At 44.5% G+C, this 27564-nt stretch overlaps 1 protein-coding gene across 1 annotated transcript in view; it reads left to right on the top strand.

The window, feature by feature from the left end:
• DOCK7 (dedicator of cytokinesis 7) overlaps positions 1–27564 on the top strand; it is a gene marked incomplete at its 5' end in the record, with an annotated part of 107034 nt that overhangs the window by 69860 nt on the left and 9610 nt on the right. The window contains 20 exons of the mRNA XM_082483646.1: positions 1009–1101; positions 2319–2408; positions 3431–3526; positions 3630–3770; positions 3920–4033; positions 5074–5244; positions 6014–6153; positions 9707–9876; positions 10704–10858; positions 11756–11938; positions 12418–12553; positions 13754–13850; positions 16229–16325; positions 16840–16974; positions 17673–17825; positions 18963–19121; positions 19371–19471; positions 20430–20622; positions 21059–21202; positions 22151–22282. Of these exons, the coding sequence (XP_082339772.1) occupies positions 1009–1101; positions 2319–2408; positions 3431–3526; positions 3630–3770; positions 3920–4033; positions 5074–5244; positions 6014–6153; positions 9707–9876; positions 10704–10858; positions 11756–11938; positions 12418–12553; positions 13754–13850; positions 16229–16325; positions 16840–16974; positions 17673–17825; positions 18963–19121; positions 19371–19471; positions 20430–20622; positions 21059–21202; positions 22151–22282 (2700 nt within the window). The remainder of the gene's footprint in view (positions 1–1008; positions 1102–2318; positions 2409–3430; positions 3527–3629; positions 3771–3919; positions 4034–5073; positions 5245–6013; positions 6154–9706; positions 9877–10703; positions 10859–11755; positions 11939–12417; positions 12554–13753; positions 13851–16228; positions 16326–16839; positions 16975–17672; positions 17826–18962; positions 19122–19370; positions 19472–20429; positions 20623–21058; positions 21203–22150; positions 22283–27564) is intronic.

Raw genomic sequence — 27564 nt, 5'->3', positions numbered from 1 at the left:
GCTCTCAGTCAGGTTTCCTTTGAAACCGATGCGTGGAATTTATAAGGAACTGCTGTTTGGTTGTGGCGTTGCAAAACTGCCTCCGATAGAGCCCATTCCTGGGACCCAGGAAAATCCACTGCATCCCACCGAACGTTCCTGACCTGGGAGCAGCCTGGGTGACAAACACAAGTTTAAATTTTTCCTTTTCTTCTTCCTTGAGCATCTTGAGAGGAGAAAGAAGCGGAGAGAGAGGAGGGATCCACAGTAATTTTTGCCCATATGATCCATTGCCGGTTTAGAATTTGGAGTACAAGCTAGGCTGAGCTTTTGAAAAGCAGGATGATTTTTCAAATATTTTGCTTGGCAAAGCAGGTTGGTTCCAGAAAAGGTATGTGCTCTTTCCTCTCTTTGCCACACTGCCCAGAGAAGATACCCAAATGTCCATGTGAAATCCTGTTCGCAGGATTATTCTGCCAGCAGTGCTGGATTTCTCTTCCGTGAGCAGGAAACCCTACGGGAGCCGACAGTCAGTCTCTTCAAAGTTTTTCAGCGTTTCCGTAGGAGCTTTTAAACTGCGGGCTAATACGTAGTCTACCTTAAAAGCACTGGAAACCGCAGAGAGCATCCTCCGTGACTTTCACATCTGTGCACCAGTTTTCCCCTGCCACGCTGTAAATCTGGGCTGGCTCCATCTGCCGAAGTGAATGGGTTTAAACCGGTCAAAGTGAGATTTTTCAGGAGGAGGATTGGTTTTGAACGTCAAGAGTTACAGTAGGACAGGTTGGACCAGAGCTGTCGACAGTATTAGTATGCTGTATGTGTGGGATGAGATGTAAAACATAATCCTCTGGACTAAAGTGTCTCAACAGACACCTGAGAATTCAGGCCGCTTTAACAGTGCTAACGGGTGATGTCTTTGCAGTGTACCCGGTTTGATTGCTTTGAAGGACTAAACTTTGACTACTGTGTGGCATGCAACATGTAATATTTCTTTCCTTTCCCAACTGCTTTCTATTACATGCCCAGGGTTTAGATCGCTCCAATTCCTGGGTAAACACTGGTGGTCCAAAAGCAGCCCCATGGGGATCCAACCCCAGCCCAAGTGCAGAGTCAACACAGGTGGTGTCTTCGGTAGAGGTTTTTCTGGCTTTGTTTTCCCTGATGTTTCCCTGTAGAATATCTTTCTTTCGGTGTATACTCCGGTTTTGGTGGTTTGGTTTCGTTTGTTTGGTTTTTTCTTTAATTATTTATTTATTCCTTGGAAGCTTTGTGAGTTTTATTTTATAAATTAGCATCTTCTCCCCTACCACCTCACCACACTGCATGAAAAACCTCAAAATGCGTGAACGTGTCCCCTTCTTTCGTTTCAGTGGTTGCTGGTCTGTGAAATGTAAATGCTGTGACTGCTTTTCTTTTCTTTTTTCTCTCTCTCTAACACTAGTTTCAGCTTCAAGTGGAGCACATTTCTAAGTGGGAACATTAATCACAGCTTCATAGTTTTGTCCATGTTTGCCATTTCTTTCGATGTTGTGAACCATTTTGCCATTTTCATCAAGCATTAAGTATTCATCGTCAAGTAATCCTTCATGACTGTTGAGTGGAATATTGTTAAACCAAAATTGGTACACCTGTAAAATTCTCTCTTAAAACAAGTAAATTTGGGCGCTGGAGCCAGTGACTCGCTAGGGCCGATTGTGTCTGCTCTGTGTTGCAAAGTATGAAAACTTAACAGCAGCTTCAGTCAGAAAGACTTAACTTATTTAGCCCCTGTTGCCTGCTGCTTTCCACTGCATGGTTGCCTTGAACGTACCTCTCAACTGTACCTCCTCTCGAGTTTATCGGTCTTCCAGAAATATTTAGTCTGAGTTCACTTGCGCTCCTGGCAAATTATTTCCATCAGAAGGAGAACTTCAGTAATTTTCTCATTCCCTGTGCCGGTAGCAGCGTCGCCGTGGGGTACACCCCCACGCGCTTGGTCTCTGGTAGATTGAGAGGTATGGACTGAAATGACAAGTATTACTTCCTTGATGTATGCATGTTGATAAAATACGATGATGAAAAGGTTTCATGCTTTGCAGCATTAAGTGTCTTTGTGCATAAGAACGTGCAGTTATTTAAGTAGTCTCTGTGTCTTAAAACAATAAAAAGTACTGTCATTTTGTTTAAACCGAGTCTGTAAATGAGTAAGAGTTTGAGAATGCATAAAAAGGTATAAAGACAGTAAAAGCCTACAGTTGGAACAGTATTTTTGTAAACGTACATTGTCCTTGAGCTGCAAAACCCATCCACAGCAAACTTTAATGTCCTGTCATCATTCATTCATCTCCACTCCGTAGGCTACGGATCGAAGTTGTAATCGTATGTCTTCGCACACTGAGACGTCAAGTTTCTTACAAACATTAACAGGACGATTACCAACTAAAAAGGTAGATTTCAGTGAAGACAATTGATATTGTGGGGCAGGGAGGTCAAGTCATTCTGAAAACATGATGCAATCTATTCTTTTATTTATAGCCTGATTTTTTCCGAGGTCATTAGGAACTGCTGTTGCTTAGCACCTCTGAATATCCAGGCTGTAGTGAATATGAAGTATTCCGACAGACTTGAATCGGGAAGAATGAAATGATCAGGAATAGCTCGTCTCATTTAATGTCCATAGTGTTTGGAGCCAGTTTATTACTGGCTTTCAAAAAATATGAATAGCGGCGTCTAGACATGTAAACGATACATTCTTGTGTGCAAAATTATAATGTGTTAGATGGCTGGCATTACGGCCGTGTGCCGAACTCAGTTATATAGGTGTTAAGCCAAAGTGACTCCAGAAAGTGAATAGGAGTTACTTCGAAAGCGCGCTCCCTTCGAGGAGACGAGATCCTACTCAACAATGTCCGAAAGACAAAATGCCTGACTTTTTGTGTAATGAAAATGTGCTCACTGACAACGTCCGGTCTGTGGGTTGTTCCTCCCGAGAAAAGAAATCGAAAAGCTGTTTTCTTAGCCCCACATTTCTTTCTTACTGTTTTTAAGTCCTTTCTCACAGTAAATATACATCTTTGTACAAATCGCTTTATATGTCCGCTTTTTACTCCTTTTTCCTGCGAAAATCAGACCAGGCAGAAAGGTAGACTTTTAAACTAAACTAATTTGAGCACCAAACTTTTTTTTTTTTTTGGGGGGTGGGCGGAAAATTCTTTTGACACTTGAAATTCAATTGTGGAGCAAGATGCTGTGAAACGTTTCTCACGTCACGTATCATACCATCATCCTTCATGGTTAGCTGGGGATTTCTTTAAGGGATGCCACCACTGCTGTCATGTTCCCAGTCACTTATTTTGCTTAACCTCATTGTTTGCCATACTTTCCATGGACCGTGCTACCATTTCTCATGCGGACTGTTTTGTGAGCTGATCTTGAGGCTCGGGCTAACTCTGGATTTGAATCTGTGTAGCTTTTTCACGAAGAGCTGGCCCTACAGTGGGTTGTGTGCAGCGGGAGCGTGCGGGAGGCAGCCCTGCAGCAGGCCTGGTTCTTCTTCGAGCTGATGGTGAGCAAACTGGAAATACCTTGCTTATTGTCTTACACTTCACGGTTTAAAACACAGACAGCCACAACTGCAAGTGACTTTGTTGTAATTTATATTTCTATAGGTGAAGAGCATGGTGCATCATCTGTATTTTGCTGACAAACTGGATGCGCCAAGAAAGAATCGTTTTCCTGAGCGTTTCATGGATGATGTAACTGCTTTGGTCAGCACAATTGCCAGTGATATAGTCTCTCGGTTTCAGAAGGTAATGGCAAACAATTAAACTGAACCCCGGTCGGAGCTGAGGCACCAGGCCTCCTGCATGTTGTTTGCTGGTGCCTGGACCGGGAATCGTTTGAAAACATACGGTGTGCGCTTCATTTTCTTTCCCGTTTTTCTTTTCCTTCTCTCTAGGATACAGAAATGGTCGAAAGGCTCAACACCAGCCTTGCGTTTTTCCTTAATGACCTGTTGTCTATCATGGACAGAGGATTTGTTTTTGCTCTTATTAAGACCTGCTACAAACAGGTGAATGCAGATAAATAATAGTATGACTTAACTGTGAGCCGTAGTGTAGCCTATTACTCTTAACTTTCTTTGGACAGACAGTAAAGTGTGGACACAGAATCCTGCTATTCAGATCTTTTTAGAGATAGCAAGGCATCCTCAGTGGTGATTTAGAGTTTACGCCTCTCTGATTACACTCTTAAATCTGGATTAGAAGTAACTCCCTTGAGTGAACGGACATGCAGCAGGAAGGAAGAATGATTCCCTCTGCTCACCACGTTCAGAGTAATTAAATCAAAAGTTAGTAGGAGTTTTTGTGAGAGAGCTCAGACTATCATGGTTTGTCAGTGGGTCTCAAGGACACACTGACCCTGTATGATCATATTGATCACCAAGATCCCCTTGCCACCCTTCTGAGGATGCAAGGTCGCCCCCCCCATAAGGAGGGTTCCTGTGTTATGCGTTGGGGAGCTTATTTGCAATGTTGTGGCAGGGAAATCGCCTCAAACCATGAAGTTTCGTTTGACTACAAACATCCGTGCTGACACTCTATAAAGGAGATGACGAGGCATCAGGAGCTTAGGCTTAGACTCATTTTTGCCGCAGAGCCTAAAACATTTTATATAAGGGGCAAGAACAGCTATAGCGCTTGAGCTTTCTCGCCTGCTGTATATTAGCCAACCCGCATCTTTGACCTGTTAATGCATCACACCGCGTGGTCCTGCTTCTCTCAACTCCCTACTGAAATCAATAGGATGTGAAGTACATAGTTCTTCATTTGCTTATACAAATATGGCTGTTCTGTACATCTTGTATTGATATATGTGTTGTTGGCTGCGACGTGTATGGCTCTGGGACATGTACGGCTCCTGCACATCAGAAATTTAACCTGTAGCACAAAGAAGTGATGTGGAGGTGACCGTTTAATGATATCAAGCTCTTCAGTTCTTGCTTTGGAAGTGTTTTTGGGGAGCAGTGGTGGGACGGGGGAGGAGGGGGTTCATGCTACATTTATGCTCTCTTTTGGTACTAACTGCAATTTTATGGGCTAAACTTGCCAGGTCTCTTCAAAGCTGTATTCCTTAACAAATCCGAGTAACCTGGTATCTTTGAGGCTAGACTTCCTTCGCATCATTTGCAGCCATGAACACTACGTCACCTTGAATTTACCCTGCAGCTTGCTCACACCGCCTGCATCTCCATCACCGTCTGTGTCTTCAGCGACTTCTCAGGTACGCTGTGAGAAGAATCCGTTGTGGAAACGCAAGCTGAGCTTTGTTCTGAGACTTAAATCACATGAGTCACCTGTATTTTCAGCCTCTGCTTGCTAATATTTTTTGGAAGTGTTTATTTAGAAAGCCGTTTTTCCTGCCACATAGGTTTTGACTTCTTTTGATCTTTTATTATTGAAAAAAGAATGCCCGTATCCCTGTCCTCGTAGTGACCATACACTGTCCTTACGGACCTAGTCCCCTCCTATATTGGACAAACGCATGAACATAAATGAGCCATTAAAGGAAATGCTTTGTCCAGCGTTACCCTTTTCGTACAAAACAAGGATCTTTCTAGCGCGCTGTAGCTTAGTCCTAGCCTGCTCAGAAAAAGTAATTTGGATCAGCAAGTGTGTCATTCAAGTGGATTAATTAGTCGCAAAATTACGTAAACTAAATCAAATTAAAGCCTCCTTCAGCCCGAATAAGAGCATCCATACCTGAGTTAAATATTTAACTAATCCACTTTTAAAGGTTATTTGGCTTAACTTCCCTAAGGTCTGCCCTGTGGGTGGGAAGAAAGTAACAACAAACAGAATTAAATGGAAGAGTTAGTGAGCTTGGATGTAAAGTAAGTAGGTGTGCCTAGATCCAAACAAAAAAGGGAAAAGGTTGTTTATGTGAGATTGTCTTTAATTCTGAAAACTGCTTCTAATGTATTTCATAAGCTTTGACTCTGTGTTCCAAGGGGCCTCATTGTGCAGCTTCTGAAACTCCATTTTTTCCACAGAGTTCTGGGTTCTCCACAAATGTCCAAGACCAGAAGATTGCAAATATGTTTGAATTGTCTGTGCCTTTCCGCCAACAGCATTACTTGGCCGGGCTTGTGTTAACAGAACTGGCTGTCATTTTAGATCCTGATGCAGAAGGGTAAATCTTTACCGTTTTTTTTTTCCCCCCAAGAGTTTTCCGTAATTCCAAGCAAAAGGTGGATGCAAAGCAAGTTCTGGCATGGCCAGAATTGATTTAAATGTGTGAGCTGAGAAGATAAGAAACCAGTTCTTTACGAATCCTCTTCTTTCTCCCTACGCCTCACATTTCTTACTTCCTTAGCCTTGACTCTGTAAATATGATTTCAGTCACATTTTTCCAGCTGAGAAGGGAAAAAGGTTCCTGCTGGAGCCCCCAGATGCCACAGGGGCGCTGCTGGAGCTCTAAGGGGAAAATAGCTTTTCTCAATTGTAACAAGAAAAAAATTTTCAACATTTAGGAGGTCTCTGTTGCTGATGGTTTTAAATGTTACGATGTATTTCGCCTGTGGTCCTCCCAGCTCTTTTTAAACATAAATTATGCATTGACGAGGCCCCTGCGGGTTACATAAATAGACAAATAGAGTCAAGCATGCAGAGTTTGTCGGTGACTTGCCTGGCTTGTGCAGCAAATAATTTTCTGAAGGAGGAGTGTAGCCTATAGTCCTGACGTCCAGTCTGTTACTTGTGTTATTTAGGGCTGTATTCTGCCTTGCCTCTTTAAAATGGGTTTCAATGGAAATTATTGATTGCTTCCACAGTCCTAAGTTCTCTTGCAGACATTTTTCTCAAGGTGGACTCGAAAATTTCAGCCGAGTCGACAAATGCTGATGATTCATGGTTAATTCTGCCCCTTTACCGAGAGGGCTCAGGAGTTAAACATTCATTCTGTTTCCTGTTGGAGAAGAAAGTGATGCCGTAAATTAGAATATTTTCTTGTATATGTGCATAACACACCGCAGTCCCATTTGTTTGGTCCGAAATGGAAAAAGCAGCAAATCTTTACCCATATACACTCTCTGCAGAAACCCGTTTCGTAGCGTAGGAACATCCTGCTCACTGCTTAGAAATCAGGTCCTGTCTCTGACTATATTTGCCCTTCTTCTTCACAAACTTTCTGTTCTCACCTACCCGCCTCTTGAGCCCTTTCACCTTCCTATTCTCAGCACTTAAGCTTGGACCAGGATGGTAGTCTCTGCCCAGCTGCATGAAGGAGCTATCAGCATGATCTTGCTGGTGCTTGCTGGGGAGACGGCTCCTCTCTCAAACCTTGTCTAGGTAGAAAAAGCCCCCGATACCAGTTCAACTCTGGAGATGCATTTTGAACAAAGCACGTGAATTTTGGTGGAGGCGTATACCAGTAACGCATTTGGTTTTTAATTTTTGAATGACTTGCAGTTTGCACCTTATTAGCTCTTCTCAGGCTTCAACCTTCTGCATTTGCCCTAGTAGATCCACCGTATAAAGTAAACCAGTCTGTTCAGATCTCCTTTTCCCTTGCCTGAAGACTTTTAACAATCATATACTATCATCAGCGGGTTATTAGTAGGGGGTTCAGGCGTGCCTGCCATTAAAACGTTTTGGCCACCATTGGAAAAGCTGAGAATTGTTCCCAGTTACATTATCCTGCAGCAGGAGTGGAGAGGGAGGCCCTTCTTGTTGCTTATTGTGTTAGAGCTTTGCCTTAGGTGATACAGAGCCTTAAATGTGTTCTGTCCTTGCTCTTTTTGCTCCATTAGCAAAATATGTTAAATTTTAGCTCACCCATTTTGTAAGAAGTCTTTGGACTGAGCTGGGCAGAAAAGGCTGCGGTGGCTGAAGGTGGTGCGTTAGATAGATCCCTCTGTGCTGTACAGTAACACGGTACGTTACAGTCCTCCTCCCGAGCACTTCCAGTCTACAGGAGAATGCAGCGTGCAGATGAAGGAAGGCGGCGGGACGTGACAGTTACAGAGAGTGAGTCCAAGCAGCTAGACCCTGAGCGGATTGTCTCTGCAAACAATGCGGTGGTGCTTTGGTTATTAACTCATACTGCTCGTTTCATAGCGCCCATGTTGCCCATATTGACTGATGTTGCAGGACAGAAGTGAGAAAATGGGAATTTGGCCCTCAGTATTCAGTGACAAAAGTCAGTTTTCCAAAAGTGTGCGGTGTTGACACAAATTCAGGCCAGGGCTGAGATAACAGAGGGGACGGTTGGAGGGCGGCAAGATCAATTTGTTGCATTATCAGCCAGAAAGATTAGTGGGCTGTATTTCCTCCTCTGTGCTATGGATCGATCCACCACGGTACCTGCTCTGTTCTGGAAAAGCGAGAAAGAAATCCACGTAGCCCTGGGTTTGAATTACACCGCTTTGTTTGGGTGTGTTTTCCCTATACACAGTTCTGTGGCCTGCAGCATAGTTTCCCTTGAACTGTTAGAAACACATCTTAGGTGCCACTCCTTCAAAATAATACAAAGACTTTTCTTTAACCTTAATCTGAAGGAATCGGTCACTTAAATAAGCATTTCCTAGTTTTTAAGGGTCTCACTAATTACCCAAACAAGCAATTGTAGGATCTCATTACGGCTTGATTGAAAAACACAGGAAAGACGTGTAGCTACAACTAGCTAGCGGCCTCCTAACCTGTAGTGGTGTCTTTTAAATAATTTTAAACCCCCAACAATCCAGTCAAAGCCTCTCGTCTTTTTTAACCAGAACTCAACTCTACTTTTCAGGTAAAGTGGATACTGCCTGAAATTCAGCACTTGTTTTAATACCTCAGGTCTGAACATTGAAGCTTATGTTTTTGCTGCTGCATAATGTATGAGCTTCCTTGGCTGCTTCATGCATGGGGTAAAGTTGCCTTCTTGGCCTGGTTTGCCTACGGAAGCAAATAGCTCCAGAGATGCCCGCTGTTTGCCCTGAGAGAGTTTTGCCTCTGTGTGGCGGCTGAGGGAACTGAAAGGAGCAGAGCGAGTTCTTGAGAGATTCAGGGGAGTTTGTGTTTGCAAGGCCCGAGCACCGAGTAGGCTCCCGCAGGGTGCCCTGCGAAAGGGGTGGTGCTTGGGCCCTGCCATCCTTTGCGTCTTCATAATGAGGAAGGCCTTTTTTTGCTCTTTTTCCTTCTACCCCTCCATTTCTTTGACACTTTCTATTCAGAATTATTGATCTGTCTACTGATTTGGTTGAATAATTCTGTGGGAGGTCGGGGAACTGAAGCGGAAACGTCCCGATCGCTTGATAAAAGCAATGTTCCGTCTTAGGAGGGCTTTTCTCTCTGTAAATGATGTTCAATAGAAACAAGAAAAGAACAAATAGTTTCACTAAACCCACTGTCCTCTCAAGTGTCTCTCCCTGTTTTCCATATTCTCTTCAGTTTTCCTAATGGTCTTTAGGAGACTCGATTCTTGAGCGATAGCAGGAGCTGGGGCTTTGTATGGAAAGTATGAAAGTGTTCACATTATATTGTGTGTGCACTTCCGCAAGATACTTTTTGTACATTTTATATGGCGTAGTGCAAACCCAGCCATTTGTAAAATGTATGGGAGATCAAAAAATACGTGTAATGGAAGTTTATGTGAAGTTAAAAATAAAACCCAGAAGTTTTTTTTTTTGAAGCCCCTTAGTTACAAAGTGTAGTTTGCTTTGAAGATATTAACTAATCTGTGTGACCCAACTCTCTTTTAACAGTTTATTTGGATTGCATAAGAAGGTCATCAATATGGTACACAATTTACTGTCCAGTCACGACTCGGATCCGCGGTACGCCGACCCGCAGGTAAAGGCCCGGGTGGCAATGCTGTATCTACCTCTGATTGGCGTGATCATGGAAACCGTGCCTCAGCTTTATGACTTTACAGGTATTTTATATTCTGTGCTTTCAGTATACGTTCATCTGCTCGCAAGACTTGAACGTTTGGGTTCTGAAATTGAACTACAAAGCCCTTTACTGTTGGATGAGATGGTTTCTATTTCTGAATCACAACTTTAACATGTTTTCGCATTCATTTCCTAAACTACACTTGCAGTGTGTACCCTCAATGACTGTTAACACTCAAAAGCTGCATTCGCCCGCTTGTTTGTATGAAGCGAAAAACGAGCGATGCCTTTTAGTTTACATCTGGCTGGCTGCTGCATACGTGTAGCCACCCTCCCTCTATGTCTCTGACCTGCTCAAAAAGTCACCCCACGTACTGTACAATTCTCACAACAATTCCAAAGGATAAGCAGAGTTCGTCTTCTTCCTCTCCATCAGCTCCGTCAGCTCTCCGTTTCAGGGGTGCTTTGCAAAGTGTCCTGAGGAGCAGCAGAGGTGGGTTATTTCAAACCAGGGCAGGGAGTCCAATCAAGAATAGTTTGGAATTTGGAGTTGTCATCTACGTCCTTTGAGTTTAATGACACAATAAAGCTGCAAGTAAGGATTTAGAGTGAAGTATTCAAAGGGACAAAAGGTCTATTTTCAGAAGGATTCTGGACACTGAGGTTGTGTGGGTTGCGTTTGAAAATTGTTGTTTTCTTTGCTTTGCCTGACCCCAAATAGTAATCCTGCTTAATTGCAGGACCCCGTGAGCGTGATGAATTTCAGTTTGCATTGCCAGACAGTTCAATGAAACTAGCACTGCGGAGGGAGGCTGGGGAGAGAAACTTGAATTTGGGGATTGACTAGATTGTGCGTGTTTCCCGGCAGAGAGTCACAATCAGCGAGGGAGGCCAAGCTGCGTCGCTGTTGATGATTACGAAAGCGAGGGTGGAAGCATGATAAGCCAGACAGTTGCCATGGCCATCGCGGGAACATCGGTCCCTCAGCTCGCCCGGCCCAGCAGTTTTCTACTCGCCTCATCGGTACAAAGCCATCTCTCCCTATTCCTTGACCCTCAATCTGTGTCAACAAGCAAATATTTACGCGTGCAGGTCCTGTGGGGCTGATCATGTGGTAGGGAATCATATCAGCCTGCAGCTGGGTGTTACACAGGGAGGCAGAGGGTGAAAGACAAGGGGGGAACAAATCTCGTTTGCATGTTGTTGTGCCTCTCTCAGAGAGGGTATAAGAGAATGCCAAGCGGGGATAAAAATCAACAAACCTCAGAAAATGGAAGACTTCTCTTTTCTGATAAAGGTTCTCTTTTTTCTGAAACAATCTGATAAAAGCTCTGTGAAGTGCAGCGGTCATTATGAGCTCTAAGCCCTAAGCAAAAATTCTCACCACATCTAAATCCCACCTAGCTGAAGACATAAACGGGCTGCTTCCCCTGTTCTCTGCCCAGGGAGGGAGGGAATCCTCCTGATTCCGGTAGCAGGCAGGCCCTTCCATTTCTTGCTCCTCCTCCCTTTGCTCCTGCATCAGGACCCTATTTTGCTGGGTTTTATGTGCACAAGTGAGATACTGATACATACGTGAGATAATGAATGGAGCCCCTCTGCTTAACTGTTAACCTGCTGGAGGTTCTTAAAGGCACCTTGAGGGAAGCGGGTATTTCATTCATACAATGTGATTATTTTGGTTCAAACTGCTGCTTCACTCTTGTGGTTTGACTATCTGTGGGCTCCACTGAGCTGTTGGTTGAGAAAGAGAAATGTGTATCTTCTCCTGGTTGTCAGTAAAAAATGTCTATTCGCCTTCTGTTCCTGTTTGGTAATTATTTAGGCTGGGGTGGTAGCTGATGCAGATCCTTTTAGTGATGACTGAAGTGTTTGGATGTGAAATACAGTGTGGCAAATGTCTTGACTTGTCTATTTTAGAGTGGCAGGCAGCACTCCACCTTCTCGACAGAGTCCAGCCGCAGCCTTCTGATCTGCCTCCTGTGGGTGCTCAAGAACGCGGATGAAAGTGTCTTGCAGAAATGGTTCACAGACCTGTCAGTGTTGCAGCTCAATCGCCTGCTGGATTTGCTTTATCTTTGTGTATCCTGCTTTGAGTACAAGGTACTGCTATATTGTTTAAACCTCCTGAAGTTCCTTCTAGGGCTTGCCGAGGAACTTTATACTCCTATTCTTTACACGACTGCAGAAAGGCATTTCCTGCTCTCTCCTAAGTATTTCCTGTATTCAGAATCCCAAGGCTGAGCAAGTCTCTGTGCAACCTCTAGCCTTTTTCCATGTTTACTTTTCAGCCGTGCAAGTGTCTGTGCCTTGTTTCACTTCTGAAGCAGTCTGTGCTGCTTGCCACTCATCTGGGAACTGCTGCAGGGAAAGGGGATAACTCTTGGCCATTTTGCTTACTATCAACAAGAGAGTTTTCTGTAGCGATGCTGGAGTCTGGGTAGATGATCTAGCCAGCAGCAAAACCTATATTCCTTTCTTGCTGTATGTCTTTAGACAGGAAAGATATTTTGAGTTGTAATGCTTAGAAAATATCCCAGATTGAAAGAATCTTCCCTCATGGTCTCATCTGAAACTTGCAGGGCAAGAAAGTATTTGAAAGAATGAACAGCCTGACATTCAAGAAGTCGAAAGACATGAGAGCCAAACTTGAAGAAGCTATTTTGGGAAGCATAGGGGCAAGGCAGGAAATGGTCCGAAGAAGCAGAGGACAGCTAGGTGAGTAAAGAAGTCTTCTGGGCTGTCCCCTTTTTCCGAAAACTGCTACTCCCATCCGCAACAATTACTTGCACCCATCCATGGTGTGAGATGATACTACCCATCAAGATTTTCAGACAAAGGGGCCCCGAGAAAAAGCTGTTGCAGTTTACAGCATGCTTCACTGGGTCTACAGAATTTCTACACTTTTCCTAAATAAACTCCCTGTAGATGGAACTTACCATCTACAGGCAGTTTGTTACTCAATTGCTTTAGTGTACGTGTGACAACATCTCATTTATGGGGTGTTCTTGCCTGAACCTCTTCCAGTGTAGTATCTTTCAGAGCCACCTTCTAGGATGTCCTCTGCAAGGATCAGAGTGGAAAACGAACTGCCTGATCTTGCTTTGATAGCTCTGAAAATGCCTGGCTATTTCTGCTAACTTAATGAGGCTTGAAATAGCCAGTGGTTGGGGTAACAAGCACCTTCTGGTGATTTTTGCTGTTTGTCTTGTTTGGGAGGAAGGATGGCCCAGGGGTCAGGACAAGAATCAGAACTGTGGTTTTGTCTCGTGCCAGCACGCCTGTGGCAGAGCAGATGTGAAACAGTCATTGTGGGCTAAGTTGAGTAAATATTTTAGAGCCATAACTAATGAATCACTTCGGAGAGATGGGGACCTTTGTATTTTTTTTTTCCTTAATCTGGCCTGATTGTCTTTATTGCTTGAAATTCCCCTGCCCTCTCAGCATAAAGACATAAAAGACTGTGAGGTCAGAAGGGGGGTCTAGGAACCGCCCTGAGAACGTTACTGTGTGCCAGTTGAGGACAGCACTACCAGAGTGCTGAGGATTGCCACACACAGGCTCCTTACGTAGTCCAATGAAGGCTCTTCTCTTACGAGCCCTGATAGCTGCCTCCCTGATTTGAGTGTCTCAGTTAGATCGATGGTGAGCTGGCATGTGGCAGCACACAAAGTGGTCTCCGTTGCTCATTGCCCTCTTGCATACAAAGCTGCTGCAAGTGAAGTTGCCTCTCATGCCACTCAGCAGTGACAGAATTAGGAGCCATGTTAACATCTTTCTTGGGTGAGTGCCACAGCCCTGGGCTCTTAAGGAGTCATAGTTTACTGTCACCTGTCACTTATGAACAAATCTAGAGTCGCTACCCATGCGAAAAAATTAGCATTAGATGACTGCTGTTGTTTTAATATTATCCTGCAGAGAGAAGTCCTTCTGGGAGCGCGTTTGGAAGTCAAGAGAATTTGAGATGGAGAAAGGATATGACTCACTGGCGTCAAAACACAGAAAAGCTTGACAAGTAACTCTGCCTTATCCTTCTACATTAAGAATGTGACAGTGCCTGTGAGAATGCAGGGTCTCTCTCCCCGTAGAAGGTCAATGGCAGCAGTCAGCTCTCATGTGAGCAGGTTTGGGCCCTCAGGCGGAAGAGGGCTGGCAGTGTGCAAATAGCTTGTAGTCCAACACTGCCCTATTTAACTCTTTGCTTTTCCACTGTCCCTTGCTTTCTTAGATTTTACAATGAGATATAAAGAGACTGATACAATCCATTACCTTCCTAAAACTCTGTAGTAAACTGTAACTTAGAGAGAAGTTCCATTAACAGTATTCACAGATAGCATATATATCTCACGTCATATTTCCTTTATTCCATAAGAGCATTCTGGAGTTGTCAAAGCTCGCTTTCCTTTCCTGTCCTAATCCATCACTTTGATTGTTTTTCCACATGTGCTGTGCTTTTAGAAGCCACAAACCAGCCAGGTACTGTAGCATTGGTGTGCAGTTCTTATAAATTGCCATTTTGTACATCTGCAGACTCAATCGTCACAGCATTGTTTGTGATGCTTGGCAGAAGTTTTCAGTGTGTGCGTGCAACTGATTGGAATGAGCCTCTTTTTGCTTATGACACCCATTTCCTTTAACGTGCCCTCTCTTGGTGTGGTTTGATCCGGAGGGCTCAGGAGTTGTGTTTGAGCTTCGCTGTGCACGTTTTCTGTGTCCTCAAATTGCAACCTGCAATCTCCATCCTCCCAGCAAAATAAATGTTCCTAATCCTAGGAAAGCGATCTCAGCCCAAGTGAAGCTCTGAAGAAACTGGAGAATGGGGTCTTCAGAGCCTGGGTGGAGGGCAGGCCAAATTTTACCCTGGAAGACATTGACAATTCCTGAAGTTGAAAGTACATCTTCACAGCTTCTAATTGCTTTGTCCAACACAACAATATAATCTCTTGTTATGTCAAGTACTGACTTTTTGTCCAAGACCCCAGTCCTGTTGACGCATTGGGAAAACCAAGTGACCGGTGTGTTTCAACCTACTAATGAAGTGGCATAGGTATAAATTTCACCTTGGCACAACTCCAGAGCTGTGGACAGTGCTACACCAGATTAAAATTTGGCCTGAAGAACTCATCAGTTCACTTCTGGCACTGGGTCTGAGCCCTCTCCTCTTCCCAGGAGGACCATACGTACATGCTGTGGACTACCCTGATGGTCAAAGGATGGTATCTCACCCCACAAAATAATCCGCTTCAATAACTCTACAAACCTGCTTTTTTAACCCATACTTGCTTACTGTGACCTGGGTCCATCGCACTCCGCTCCTATGGCACTGCAAGTGTGTCCTGCATGCGTAGGTAGAGTCTGACCCTTTGAAACCTGATAAGCAAGACTTTGCACATCGAGAATTGTGCGCAGCTAATTGCAGATGGTATTATTTTATATGGGGCCAGGCCCCGAGCCTTCATATTCTGGAGCCCGAAGAGTAGCTAATGAGCCTAAGACCCAGCTCGCAGAGGAAGCAGAGTGTGGCAGGGGAGGGTTGCGGCAATACGGGTGCCAGAGCCGAGTCAGCTGCCGTCCCCTTTGGTGTGTATTTTGCTTGGATTTTGCCGGTTCCCATGGGTCACACTCCTGCTGTGATTTGGCCTGGCATGAGTCTGCCGGAGGTGGCACCTGTGGTAGGACAGGCCATAGCCGGGCTCTTTAAATATACTACTGGGTCTTTGCCAAATGCGGCTCGTGGCACTGAAATTAGGTGGTTGCTGCTGAATTCCACCGGTGTGAGTGGGTGCATGAACTTTGTAAGCCTTTCCAGGAAAGTGAGTGCCTGGCGTATGCCGGCAAAATTGTGTCATTTTTCTTGGAGAAGAAGATATTCTTCAAGAACTGTAATCTAGCGTAGCTCCAACGGACAAAGATCGCACCTTCACAGTACGCGCCCCGTGCTACAACCAGTCTAGGTGCCGGGATCAACAGTGCAGATTTACTAGCTCGTGTAGCACCACCCTGTGTCCATAGCCTATAACATAACACCATACGTTCTGTTCCTGGTTGTGCTGTTGCATGCCTAACGATGCTACCAAACCAGTTTTGAGCTGGACTTTGATTCTAAACTGTTGCTGTGTTCCTGGGAGAGTAACGGAGTGTCAGAAAGTAGCGTGAGCTCTCCTAGCATGATGAACGTAAATCCCCTGTAAGTTTGTATTTGTAAAAAGAACAAGTCTTTCTTCCTGTCCTCTTAATGGATGCATTGAAATATCCCTGTAGTGTTGTCCGGTAATAAATATACGCTTTGTGACCGGGGGTTTTCTGCTAACGTGAAAATATTTTGGACTGGAAAATAGGTAGGTCTACTTCTTAAACAGAAAGTAATTTTATTGCTTTCTTTTCTCTGATTAGATCAAGGGCAGAGATAGAACATGAGGCACTTATCGATGGAAATCTTGCAACGGAAGCAAATCTGATTATTTTGGATACGCTAGAGATAGTTGTACAGGTAAGGGTGATAAGAAAATAGAGGTGTAATAGCATTATGATCACCTGGCCGGGCAGCATTTTGTTAAACAAAACCTTCCTGCTGCTCTTAACTGCCTGAATGCTGTCGAAACTGTTCAGCTCCCCTGCTGCAGCGGGAAGGGTGGTAATAACCTCTCCTAATCCTCAGCCTGAAACAGTCTGGTTTTACGTTGCAGTAGCTTCCTTCAGGCTTTTTGACAGCTGTTTGCTTTTTGTAGTATAAGAAGTGGTTATTCAAAAACCTCAGTAATGAACTGTAAAAACTTCCAAGCCCTATTTTAACTGATTCCTCTAGTTCTTCTCAAATCTGCCTCAAGTCGTTGGGTTCCAGGTCAGCCTCCTATATCCATGGTTAATTGGCACAGTGCAGGAAAGCTCCCAGGCTTCTTGGCCTTTTTTCGGCAGAGTTATTCTCTGTCTCTCTTACGCACACACAGACTCACACAGGAGGATAATTTTTGCTCATGCAACTCTTGGTTTACTTTTGACTGCAGACTGTTTCTGTGACGGAGTCCAAAGAGAGTATCCTCGGCGGAGTGCTGAAAGTGCTTCTGCACAGCATGGCCTGCAACCAAAGTGCACTTTATCTCCAACACTGCTTCGCCACACAGAGGGCTTTGGTTTCAAAGGTGAATTCTCTGCGGATGCTATTATATATCCCGAGCAGCACTGCTGAAGGATGGGGCTATTTTCTTCCTTACACTTCACCAGGCATTTATTATTGTGTCCAATATTAATTTCCAGGAAGTGCGGTCTGGTGGTTGATAAAACCTGACTGGTTTTCATTATCAGTAGCCATATTTATGCACTTTGGGTTTGGCATCTGCACACAAAGGTACAGTTTGCACAGGCTGAGTGTGGTGTGGGTTCCTGCGTGCACCGGTGGTAAGCGGGCAGAGGCACCTAGACAGTAGGGAGCACAAAGCACAGGTGGAATTTAAGCTGTATGAAATTCACTTGAAGTGGATTTGTTTTACTGGACCCATAATTTAAACAATTTCCCAGTTTCTATAGGTATACTGGGGGAAGCTCCAAGTTTTAAGCCTGAGGTTTTGGAACTGATCAAATCAGTGTAAAAGTATAGATGTAGGAGCAAGTCGCGGGGGTGGGTAAAATGAGTTGCCTTCCGGTGCTGCTAGTGAGTCTGCTTTTGCCTTACTGCAAAAGTGAAGTGACTCAAATTGGCATCATTCCCCTCAAAACGGAGGGGATTGGCCTTCCTGTAATGCCAGTGCGTGCTCATTGCTGAGGGTTGCCCTGGCCTTTTTGTCTGAGTGCTTGTTCCTCTCTGTCCAAGCACTAATTTTCTCATGTGCTGTTTTTCAAGTTCCCTGAGCTGCTGTTTGAAGAAGAGACTGAGCAGTGTGCAGACCTGTGCCTGAGGCTCCTGAGACACTGTAGCAGCAGTATCAGCACGATACGGTCGCATGCGAGTGCCTCTCTTTACCTTCTGATGAGGCAAAACTTTGAGATTGGGAATGTGAGTATCCTGCTGCACTTCATTAGGTTATTACGTGTGAACTGGTTGGGGACTGCTGGATGGAGCTCTGTGTACTCCTGTGGGATACAGGCTGTTGGAGGGCTTACCATTGAAACGAGCATGACATGACTTTGCCTAGCTCCTGATCTTGCAGTACCTCGCGCTACTGGCCGATGCATAGCAGGAGTATCCAGTCTCCAGTCAGAGCTGTACGCCCGGAATGGCTTTGCAGGCAAGCTGCCTCTCGTGTCGGTTTCTAGAGAGATGCAGAGTCCCGCCTGGAACATCCACTGCGAGAGTTTCCAAACCTGGCAGTTTGGAAGGTTTGCGTACTCTCCAGGTTGGACAGTTTGCACTCGAGGGGCTGTTTGGAGGGACTCCCTCTGCCTTCCTTTCGCACACCTCTAGGTGAGAGCAGAAACAGCCACACAGCCCTTTCTGTGGCACAGCTAGTATGTGAGTCCTTTCTGAAAGGGCTGTGTTAGTGGAGGTGAGTTAGCAATGCTGGGACTTTGTTTTCGTTCAGATCTTACCTCCAATTACATTTCCCATGTGGACTTCAAATTGTCAAGCAAATTCCCAGCCTTAACTCTTCCAGTTGGTACTTTGCAGGCAGACGTGTAGCTATGTATCACAAAGTGCTCCTCCAGTCATCTTTGCACTGCTTTGGTTACAATCCCCCGTGGTGAGTAGCAGAACTGGAGGAACCCACTGGTTCTGGGCCCAGGGACTGTTGGTGGATTGATAGCAGCGAGTTAACGGTCACTGCAGTCGTTAGGCTTGACCAAAGCAGAAGAAAGTGTCTGGAATGAAGGTTGTGTTCACGAGAGGGAGTTGCGCATCATCCTGTTCAGGGTGCTTGGGAGGAGAGCTGGGAGAAGGAGAGAAAACTAAAACTTTTGCAGTATAACCTTCACCTGGAACGTAATAACGCTGTTATCAGATTATGGAGTCAGCAGCATCAGAGGTTTAGTGTAACCACTGCTCTGTGACAGTCCTTCTCACAAAACTTGTGTTTTCTTTTTTGTATCAGGTGTCTGTCAGGAAGAGGGTGCAGTGATCAGAGCACTGATGTTGCAGCGGACTGTTGGAGTATTTCCAGGTTGTTGAAATATAATAAAAATTTCTCTGTTGCAGAACTTTGCCAGAGTGAAAATGCAGGTGACCATGTCGCTCTCTTCCCTGGTGGGGACATCCCAGAACTTCAATGAGGAATTCTTGCGACGTTCCCTGAAGACTATTTTGACATATGCTGAAGAAGATCTGGAACTTAGGGAGACAACATTTCCTGATCAGGTAAAAGAGAAGTAATGTGTAGTTCATTAACAGTCTGGTCTTAAACCTCCATCTGTAGCTGGAATTTGCATGTATTCCGTGAAGGAGGTACCTTTTTTTTAATGACCTAAGTACATAAAACTCAGGTTCCTGATCAGTTCTGACACCAAGGTTCGAACACACAAAGGTTCAGAGCGACTGTGGTCTGAACATAGCATTATGTAGCTCAAATTCCATTGCCAGTTCATTACAGCGGTATTTATTTTACAGGTCCAGGATCTAGTGTTCAACCTCCATATGATCCTCTCTGACACAGTTAAAATGAAGGAGCACCAGGAAGATCCAGAAATGCTGATTGACCTCATGTACAGGTAGAGTTTATAACCATTGCACTGTAGGGACAGTAGATGTCAGTGCTCCACGTGGTGTTTGAACAAAGCTTTGTACCTACTGCACTTCCTGTATTTAGAGTGTGAGGTATTGTATTGCTGTGAACTTTGATTACTTGATTTTTATTAGCAATTACTTTACTTTAAGTTCAAACCTGTTTTACACTGCTTGCCATGATTCACATTTCCCCTGGAACCAGCCCAGCTACTCGCTGTTTGCTTTTGGACTCAGATGTTGCACATTTGAGCCCTTATAGAGTTTGTTTTTGGAGCAGTTTCAGGTCTTAGTGCTCATGGACCAATACGTACCTGTCTGTTGTGTTTGAATGTGGTGTTGATACGTTTTGTTTGGCATTTATGTAACTTATCTTGGGTAAGAGGAGTTTCCATTCCCCAGCAGTCTCTGACAATCTCATCTTCCACCTGAGTAAAGACAACTCTCCCTGCTCGCATCAGGGAAAACTTAAGGATCTTCCAGGACCTGCTTGCGCAAAAGGCTTTTTGGTGGTGGTACATACGATGGTCTCCATATGCAAAAGATATTCCAGAGCCATGTTAAGATCCCAACTACCAAATTGCGTGGTGTTTGCACAAATGGTCCTGAAGGCTTCTTAGAAGACGGCAGAGGTTTTGTCATAAGCAACCAGGCAGGTCTGCTCGGATTGTCCCACATCTTTGGCTTACTACCTGTCTCCGAGTGAAATTCGAGCTTTGGTCGAAAGCTTCAGCAGTCACCCACAAAAGCATTCTGCCATCGGGGGGTAGCTGCGATTGCTTGCCTGCCGCTAACTGGCTTGGAAATCTATGAAGTAATTTAGGGTAACTTTCCATCTATATCACTTCTTATTTCATGTCTTTCTACATAGCCTAGCACTGAGGGTGGTTGTTATTTAAGCAGAAATAACTAAATACTAATCACGGAAGTTTTCTTTTCTATTAGGATTGCAAAGGGCTATCAGAATTCCCCTGACCTGCGCCTGACGTGGCTGCAGAACATGGCTGGAAAGCACTCTGAGAGGAGCAATCATGCCGAATCAGCCCAGTGCCTGGTCCACTCTGCAGCCTTGGTGGCTGAATATCTAAGCATGCTGGAAGACCGAAAATACCTCCCTGTAGGGTGTGTTACATTTCAGGTAGGAATTTGACTCTGTAACGCATTTTTAGGCTTTGTCATCTGGTGCTGAGATACTGAGTGTCTCCATGTGCCAGGTATTACTCTGCCTGTATGCTCACACTGCGCTTACTCTGTTGGTTCCGATCTAACCATTTCGTAGCGGGTGCAGTTGATGAAAGCGGTTCCTGTGATTAGTAACGTTAAGCAGGACAATACTGAGTAGAGCAAACAAGCACCTACTTAGCTTTGAACGTGTAGGTGGTCCAGCCTGGGTAGTTTAAGCGCGTGCTGAAGTACTGTGCTAGTTCAGAAGAAAATTAAAGAAAATGCACGTGAAAGCTGCCTCTTTAAAATGTTAGGGTTTGATTGAAGATCAGCTGGCTTTCAAAGTGTTGAGAGTTTTGAATGTTGTTTAAACTGAGTAAAAATATTTTGTGTACATTATATCTCCTCAGAACATATCTTCTAATGTTTTGGAAGAGTCAGCAGTTTCTGATGATGTTGTGTCGCCAGATGAAGAAGGTATCTGTTCTGGAAAGTATTTTACGGAAGCTGGTCTGGTGGGATTGCTGGAACAGGCTGCAGCGTCTTTCTCCATGGTAGAAGACTTTTAATTTCTTTACCTATCTTCTTCAGCAATCTTATACTGCTCAGCAATATGAAGGAAAATATTTTCTCTGTATATAACTCTATTTTAACCACTTAATTTGCATGGAGCAGTGGGAGTTTTAGTTGTTCAAGGCAGCTCGGTTTGCCCTCTGGAGTAAACTGTGCAAAGAACGGGATCTGGGACTGAGAGGCCTTTGTGTGTTTCCAGTGTCTTTCACTTCAACACTGCACATTTGGGAATTCACAACAGTAAAGAAAGGCTGTAATGTTCTTCCTCCTCTTCAGAAAGAGTGGGCTGAGAGCTTTATGTGAGCAGCATTAATGAGCTAGTAGTAGTGTATCCATCAAAACCCAAGGAAAGTGAGCGAATTATTTCCCATGACACAATGTGAAACATCATCCAGTGGGTTTAAGTAGAAGCAGCAACGACTCCAGAGCAAAGACCTAGAACCCCTGCGGTGGGCTGGCTAAGCCATGCCATGCAGCATCTCTGCCCGTGGTGGGCTGCATCCCCTCCCTTAGAGACATCTTAAGGAAACTTCACAAATCCCATCTCATGGAGTCCCAAAAGTTGGATGTAGAAGTCACTTAGGTTGAAGATGCACTAAATAGAATGACCTGTGCTGTGCCCTTAAGCTTTCGTATTCTTAGAGATTTGGTTAGGATCCTATTTAGCTTGTTGTGCTCTTGTGCGTATATCCATCTAAAATATGCCAGTTTTGATTATGTTAATAATCTCATTTATTAGTAGCAATGTGTAATGCAGTAGGCTCTTGGTTCCAAAGGTGACTGGGGATTTTATTCCACTCACAAATGGGTATAGTTTTTAAAAAAAGGTGCCCATTACATCCCATTACATACCCCATTTAAATGCTGGTAGTATGTATCATTCTTGCTGTTGAATTGATGGAGCAATCTGGTGGACTTTATTTTTGTAGGCTGGCATGTATGAAGCAGTTAATGAGGTTTACAAAGTCCTTATTCCTATTCATGAAGCTAACAGAGATGCCAAGAAGCTATCTACTATTCATGGTAAACTCCAAGAAGCGTTCAGCAAGATTGTTCACCAGGTAATGATTTGAATTTTCAGCTGCAATGTGAACTGTGAAGAAACTTCAAATACTCAGTGCAAATAAAAACTACCTGTTAAGGAAAAAACATTTTAATCAGATTACATGAGATTTGTCAAATAGTGATCCACAGTAAATGCGAGAATCGATAACAGGATTTTTTTCTCTCTGGACATTTAACGTGAGAAACATGAGAGATATCATATGCTAAGTTTCGTCGTAACTTTAGAAATACCCAAGAGTTAAAAATTCCAATCATCGGTCAGTTTATCCTTTCAGATGTTATTTTAACCTGTGTTTTGTATGCTATATTTCTGGGAAAAACACTGTATCTTGCCTTTAGCCTGGTAGGTATTGTTCAGAAATGTTGGGGTTTTATTTGTCTATTCATATGGTGGATAAATAATTAAAGGAACCTTTCTAAACTCAGATGGTGCAAACCCCACCAGCTTAGGTGCTGAGCATTGATGAGAGACATCAGAAGTTATCAACCCTCACAAAGCTCAACCAACCTCAGCTAAGCAGGAGACGAGAGCACTTGGCAACTCTCAAGAAGCACACGTTACCTTCTAGGAGAGGCCCGTCGGGTGCATGCCTTTCTGTCAGGGCAGGCAAGCGCTCGGCAGACCCTCCTCCAGTACGTGCCAGTGCTACTCTGAGCCCCCGGCCCCAACCAGCTCTCTGGTCGTGGGCTGCTGGGTACACCGTTTGTCTGTTGGTGTAGTTACCCTTATGCTGCCATCAGCTGCTCGGTAGATGTCAATTAGAGCATCGATTTCATAGGACCCAGCTGAGAGTCTGGTGGTTTTCTGCACGTTCTGGCATCGCCAGATTCCTGAGGTTAAGTGTAATGATAGAGGACAATCATTGAGTGTCCTTCAAGGCCAGAGAAGGCCGTTGTGGATGCATGATGACTTGTAATCATTGGAACCATTGCAGGTTTATGATACCTTACATTGATGGTCATGTTTTGGCCTTTGAAACTTTTTTTTTTGGTTTCTGTGACATGCGCTTTTTACTTTTTATTACACAGAGTACTGGCTGGGAGGTAGGTAACTCCATTTTAGTTAGTAAAGAACACTAATAGATTTTTCAGATGACTCACGCCAACGCTTGCCCACATGTGCTAGTTGTGGGTATTTCTGTTGCTGTCTGCTGTTAAAACAATTCATTAACCAAAGAAATACCGATAAACCGATTGTGGTTGTAGTAGGAAATTCTTCATAAGAAGCTGTAGGTAGTGCATGGATGCTGATGTGTTCCACTAATGAGGTTCTTTGGTGAATGAGCCACTGTATCATCACTAGTTTGTTTTTATAATTTGTTTATATTTCTTTTCATCAGCATTGACACAGAATATCATCCCTCCATACCATATTTTCACCCCACCCACAGGGGTCGATTTAAGCAATAATGCTCAGAGGTGCTGAAACACAAAAGTGCTTTACTGCGTGTGCAGACCGTAGCCCAGAGAATAGGCTGCTTCATTCTGGTCATTTAAGAACAATCAATTTGTTATGTAGCTGTTTATCTGGCAGGAAGATAGCTCGGTTGTCTTAACTGGAGTCAGTTTTGCTACGTCCATTTTTGTAGAGGCTTTTTGCTCACGTTTCTCCAACATACACCACGAGAACCACACATTTGGATTAAACATAGACAAAGCAGTCGGCTTCGTCCGCAGTCGCACACAGCAGAGGGAGTTCGATAACTCAGGCCCTAGTCCGGTCGACACAGTGGGTACAGGAGCGTCGAGAAGGCTCAGAAGACATTTTAAATGTTTTGTGACTATGATGTTACATTATTTGGTTAGCCTTCAGCTGTCCAGTTAATCTCCGCTTTCCTGTGAATCGAGCAACTCGGCATGGGCCATCTCGCTCCATGTTTCCACCACAGGAGAGCGTTGAAGCCCCCGCTTCCCGAACTGGGGCCAAGAACGAAGTTCTTTGGCATTGTGTGACGCAAATAATTTGGGCTGATGATGTCTGAATGTCAGTTTTAATTCCAGCCTAGCAAGAAGTGAAATTCGGTAGCCTAAGAGTAACCCCTAACGCTTAGGGGCTGGCCCTGTAAATCGTTTGCTTGTTCCTGTGAAAAGCCGGAGCAGATGAGGCAGCACAGCAATCCGGAGTACGTGTCGTAGGAGAGTAAATGATCTGTGTTCAATAGCCAACGAACGTGAAGGCCTGTGAGCATCTCTTTTGATTCGTCTGCCCCTAAATCGACCCCTGAAGAAAATCCTGTCATTGGTTATGATTCTAACATCACTCAGTCATGTTTTACTGCATGGTAAAAGACACCCATGGTTTCTGTTCTCGTCTGTCATCGTGCTCCTTCATTGCCACACTTTTTCTGATCTTTGTGCTTTGTAGCTTTCGGATTTGTTGCATGTTTTGCCCTTTTCCCCTTATTTTAAATACTTTAATTGATGCTCACCCTTTTTTATTTTAAAGTTTATTTGCTGCCAATTTGCTGCTTGTTTGTTTTTTGGAATTTCCCTAATTAAATACTTTCTGTTTTCTCCTCTGTCGCCCTGGTTGCTGACCCTACTCCCCACTCTTACTATTGTCTGTTGTGGTAAGTTCCTACTTGTGGAATTTTTTTTCCCCTCCCTTTCTCCTTCCCCCCCCCCCCTTTTGGTTTTTTTTTTTGTTTTTACACTGTGGAACCCCCAATTTCATTTTACCAAAGAGCTATGCCAACAGCAGGACCCCCCCTCACGTCACAAGGAAAGTAGTATTGCCAACTACAAGCGCTGAAGTATCCTGATTCTGGCACCAATGCATTGCTGAGACCTGCTTAAACATACCAAGCGGTGGGTTTTTCTGCTTGTGTGTTTTGTTCATTGAAGAAATGTTGAATTCATTCCTTTTGTTTACTTTCCAGTTAGGAAAGTTGTTAGGAAAAATCTTTTCATGCCATGCCATGCGAATTAAAAAATACTTTTAAAAGTATTCAGGGTGAGGTTGCCATCAAACAGCAGGACTGGTGCTACTTTCAAAAGATCGATATTGGAAGACTTGTAGTAGTTGGCAACACTGCGAAGGACCTTGGGTTAAAATTTAGCAAGAAAATAACAACGCTCAGTTTGGTAAAGGTAGTTGGATTTTGCATTCTGCACAGTGTGTATGAAGGAGTTACTTTTATTCCTACATACTTCGGGCTGACTCTGCCTTCAGGCAGCTGCTGCTGTGCCGGTCGTGGTGAAGAAAGCAGACGACCGCTCTTACGTCTTGATTTTTTCAAATATTGTTGGCAAAGCTTTTTGTGTGCGTGCAAGAGATAACTCTAAAACTTTATTCCCAGCAATTTTGAAAGGTATTTACCATGCATAATAACAAATCATGAACCTTCATAAATCATGATGGCTGTTATCTGCTCTGCCAGTTCTGTAATGGCTATTCAGTGTTCACCTTCATTCTCTTCTCCTCCCAAAGACCTATTATTTTTCATAAAATAATAGGAGATAAAATGCTTTTAATAATTTCTCCCTCATATCTGCATTTTTAGCTCTTTTCAGAAACAAGACCATGGAGTATTTTTAAGTTATTTTTCTGGTTTGGGGTACTGTGATTAGATCGACTTTGGTATTGGCTACATTTCAATTAAAAGATCCTCGTACAGAGCCGTCCCGTGTTCTTAACACCAGGCAAGAAGTTGACCTCTCCTAATCTCAGGCCGCTGGCAGCTACTGAATGTCTATGAGAGGCCCGTAGGTGTTTCCAGCCCCTTCCTACTTCCATGTACAGTTTCCCCAACATGAGTCACATTCGTTTCACGGCTGATGGATCCAGGGGTTTGTGGGGGAGATGTTTCTGCCTCATGAGGGGCTGACCAGTGCTCCTCGCTGCTGCCTCTTCTCCCTGGGATCCTTATGATAACTGAGTTTCAGCAACTGGATTTACCAGGAAAAGATGGTGCAGCTGGTCTTCATGACAATGAAACAAGTATGTAAGTTGGGAGCTGCTTTCACACGGGGGCACTGAATCTCACTGGACAGGGAACTGCTGGAGAGGGTCCAGCAAAGGGCTACAAAGGTGATGAGGGGATTGGAGCATCTTTCTTATGAGGAAAGGCTGAGGGACGTGGGGCTCTTCAGTCTAGAGAAAAGACGACTGAGGGGGGATCTTAGCAATACTGACAAATACTTAAAGAGAGGGTTCCAGGTAGATGAGAACAGTCTTGTTTCAGTGGTGCCCAGTGATAGGACAAGAGGGAACGGGCACAAACTGGAGCATAGGAAGTTCCATCTAACCCTGAGGAGGGACTCCTTTGCTGTGAGGGTGGCAGAGCACTGGCACAGCTGCCCAGAGAGGTGGAGGAGTCTCCCCCTCTGGAGCCATTCCAAACCCGCCTGGAGGTGTCCTGTGCCACTGCTGGAGGTGCCCCTGCTCTGGCGGGGGGTGGCACTGGGGGAGCTCCAGAGGGCCTTTCCAACCCCCACCAGTCTGGGATTCTGGGATTCCTTGCTACTACTGTTCCTGGGGCTTCCTAATGCCCCATTACTCTTATTTTATGCATTTAGTAAATGCCACCAGAACTCCTTACTAATTGATGCTGATCAACAGACGGCATTTCTTTCCTCACTCACTGTTATTTTTACAGCAACGTAAATGTACACTGCCTGTAACAAATAGGCGTCTGGGCAGGTGTCCACGTGGCAGATACCTTGTGGGGACCAGGTTCTGCAAACACTTCATAGCCTGAAAGTCACTCGCCAAGTAGGCAGGAAAAAACACATGAGGTAGAAGAGCAGCAGTGTGTCCTCCATCGCTGGGGCCTGTCCTGTGCCCACGGGTTGGGGCAGGATCCCACCAACTTCCACGTGGAGCGTGTCCAGGCCCTGTGTAAGGTTTGGGGAGGTGTTTCGTATGGCAGTTCCCCTTGGGCAGACACGGTGCTACCTTGGGAAGTGCTTTGAGAAAAGAGTCCTGGAATCACAGTCTTCTGCCTGTAACATTCAGGTTGAACTGAAAAAAAATAGCGCAGAAAGCTGGAAATGCAGAGCGTTGAGGGATTTTAGCATGGGTAATATTGTCCAAAACTGTGGCTTTGAAAAGGTAGAGATGAGTAAATTAAGGGTTCGGTGGACTGCTCGTTCCTGTGTGAGTCCAAGGGGACTGGAGAAAGACCGGGAGTCCAGGGACGTAGCTCCCAGGTGTTGCCAGATGGTACTTCCAGTAACACAGCAATAGCTTTGCAGCTGGGGGTCCCACCCTGGGCCGTGCTTCTGGGGATGGTGGGACAAAACCCTGTAGTCTGTGGTGGCAGGTGGAGCTGGATGA

This window comes from Vanellus vanellus (genome assembly GCF_965231255.1).
Source record: "Vanellus vanellus genome assembly, chromosome: 5".
In the NCBI taxonomy this organism is placed as follows: Eukaryota; Metazoa; Chordata; class Aves; order Charadriiformes; family Charadriidae; genus Vanellus; species Vanellus vanellus.
The sequence above is the reverse complement of the archived record's forward strand: the minus strand, read 5'-3'. Positions and strand labels throughout refer to the sequence as shown.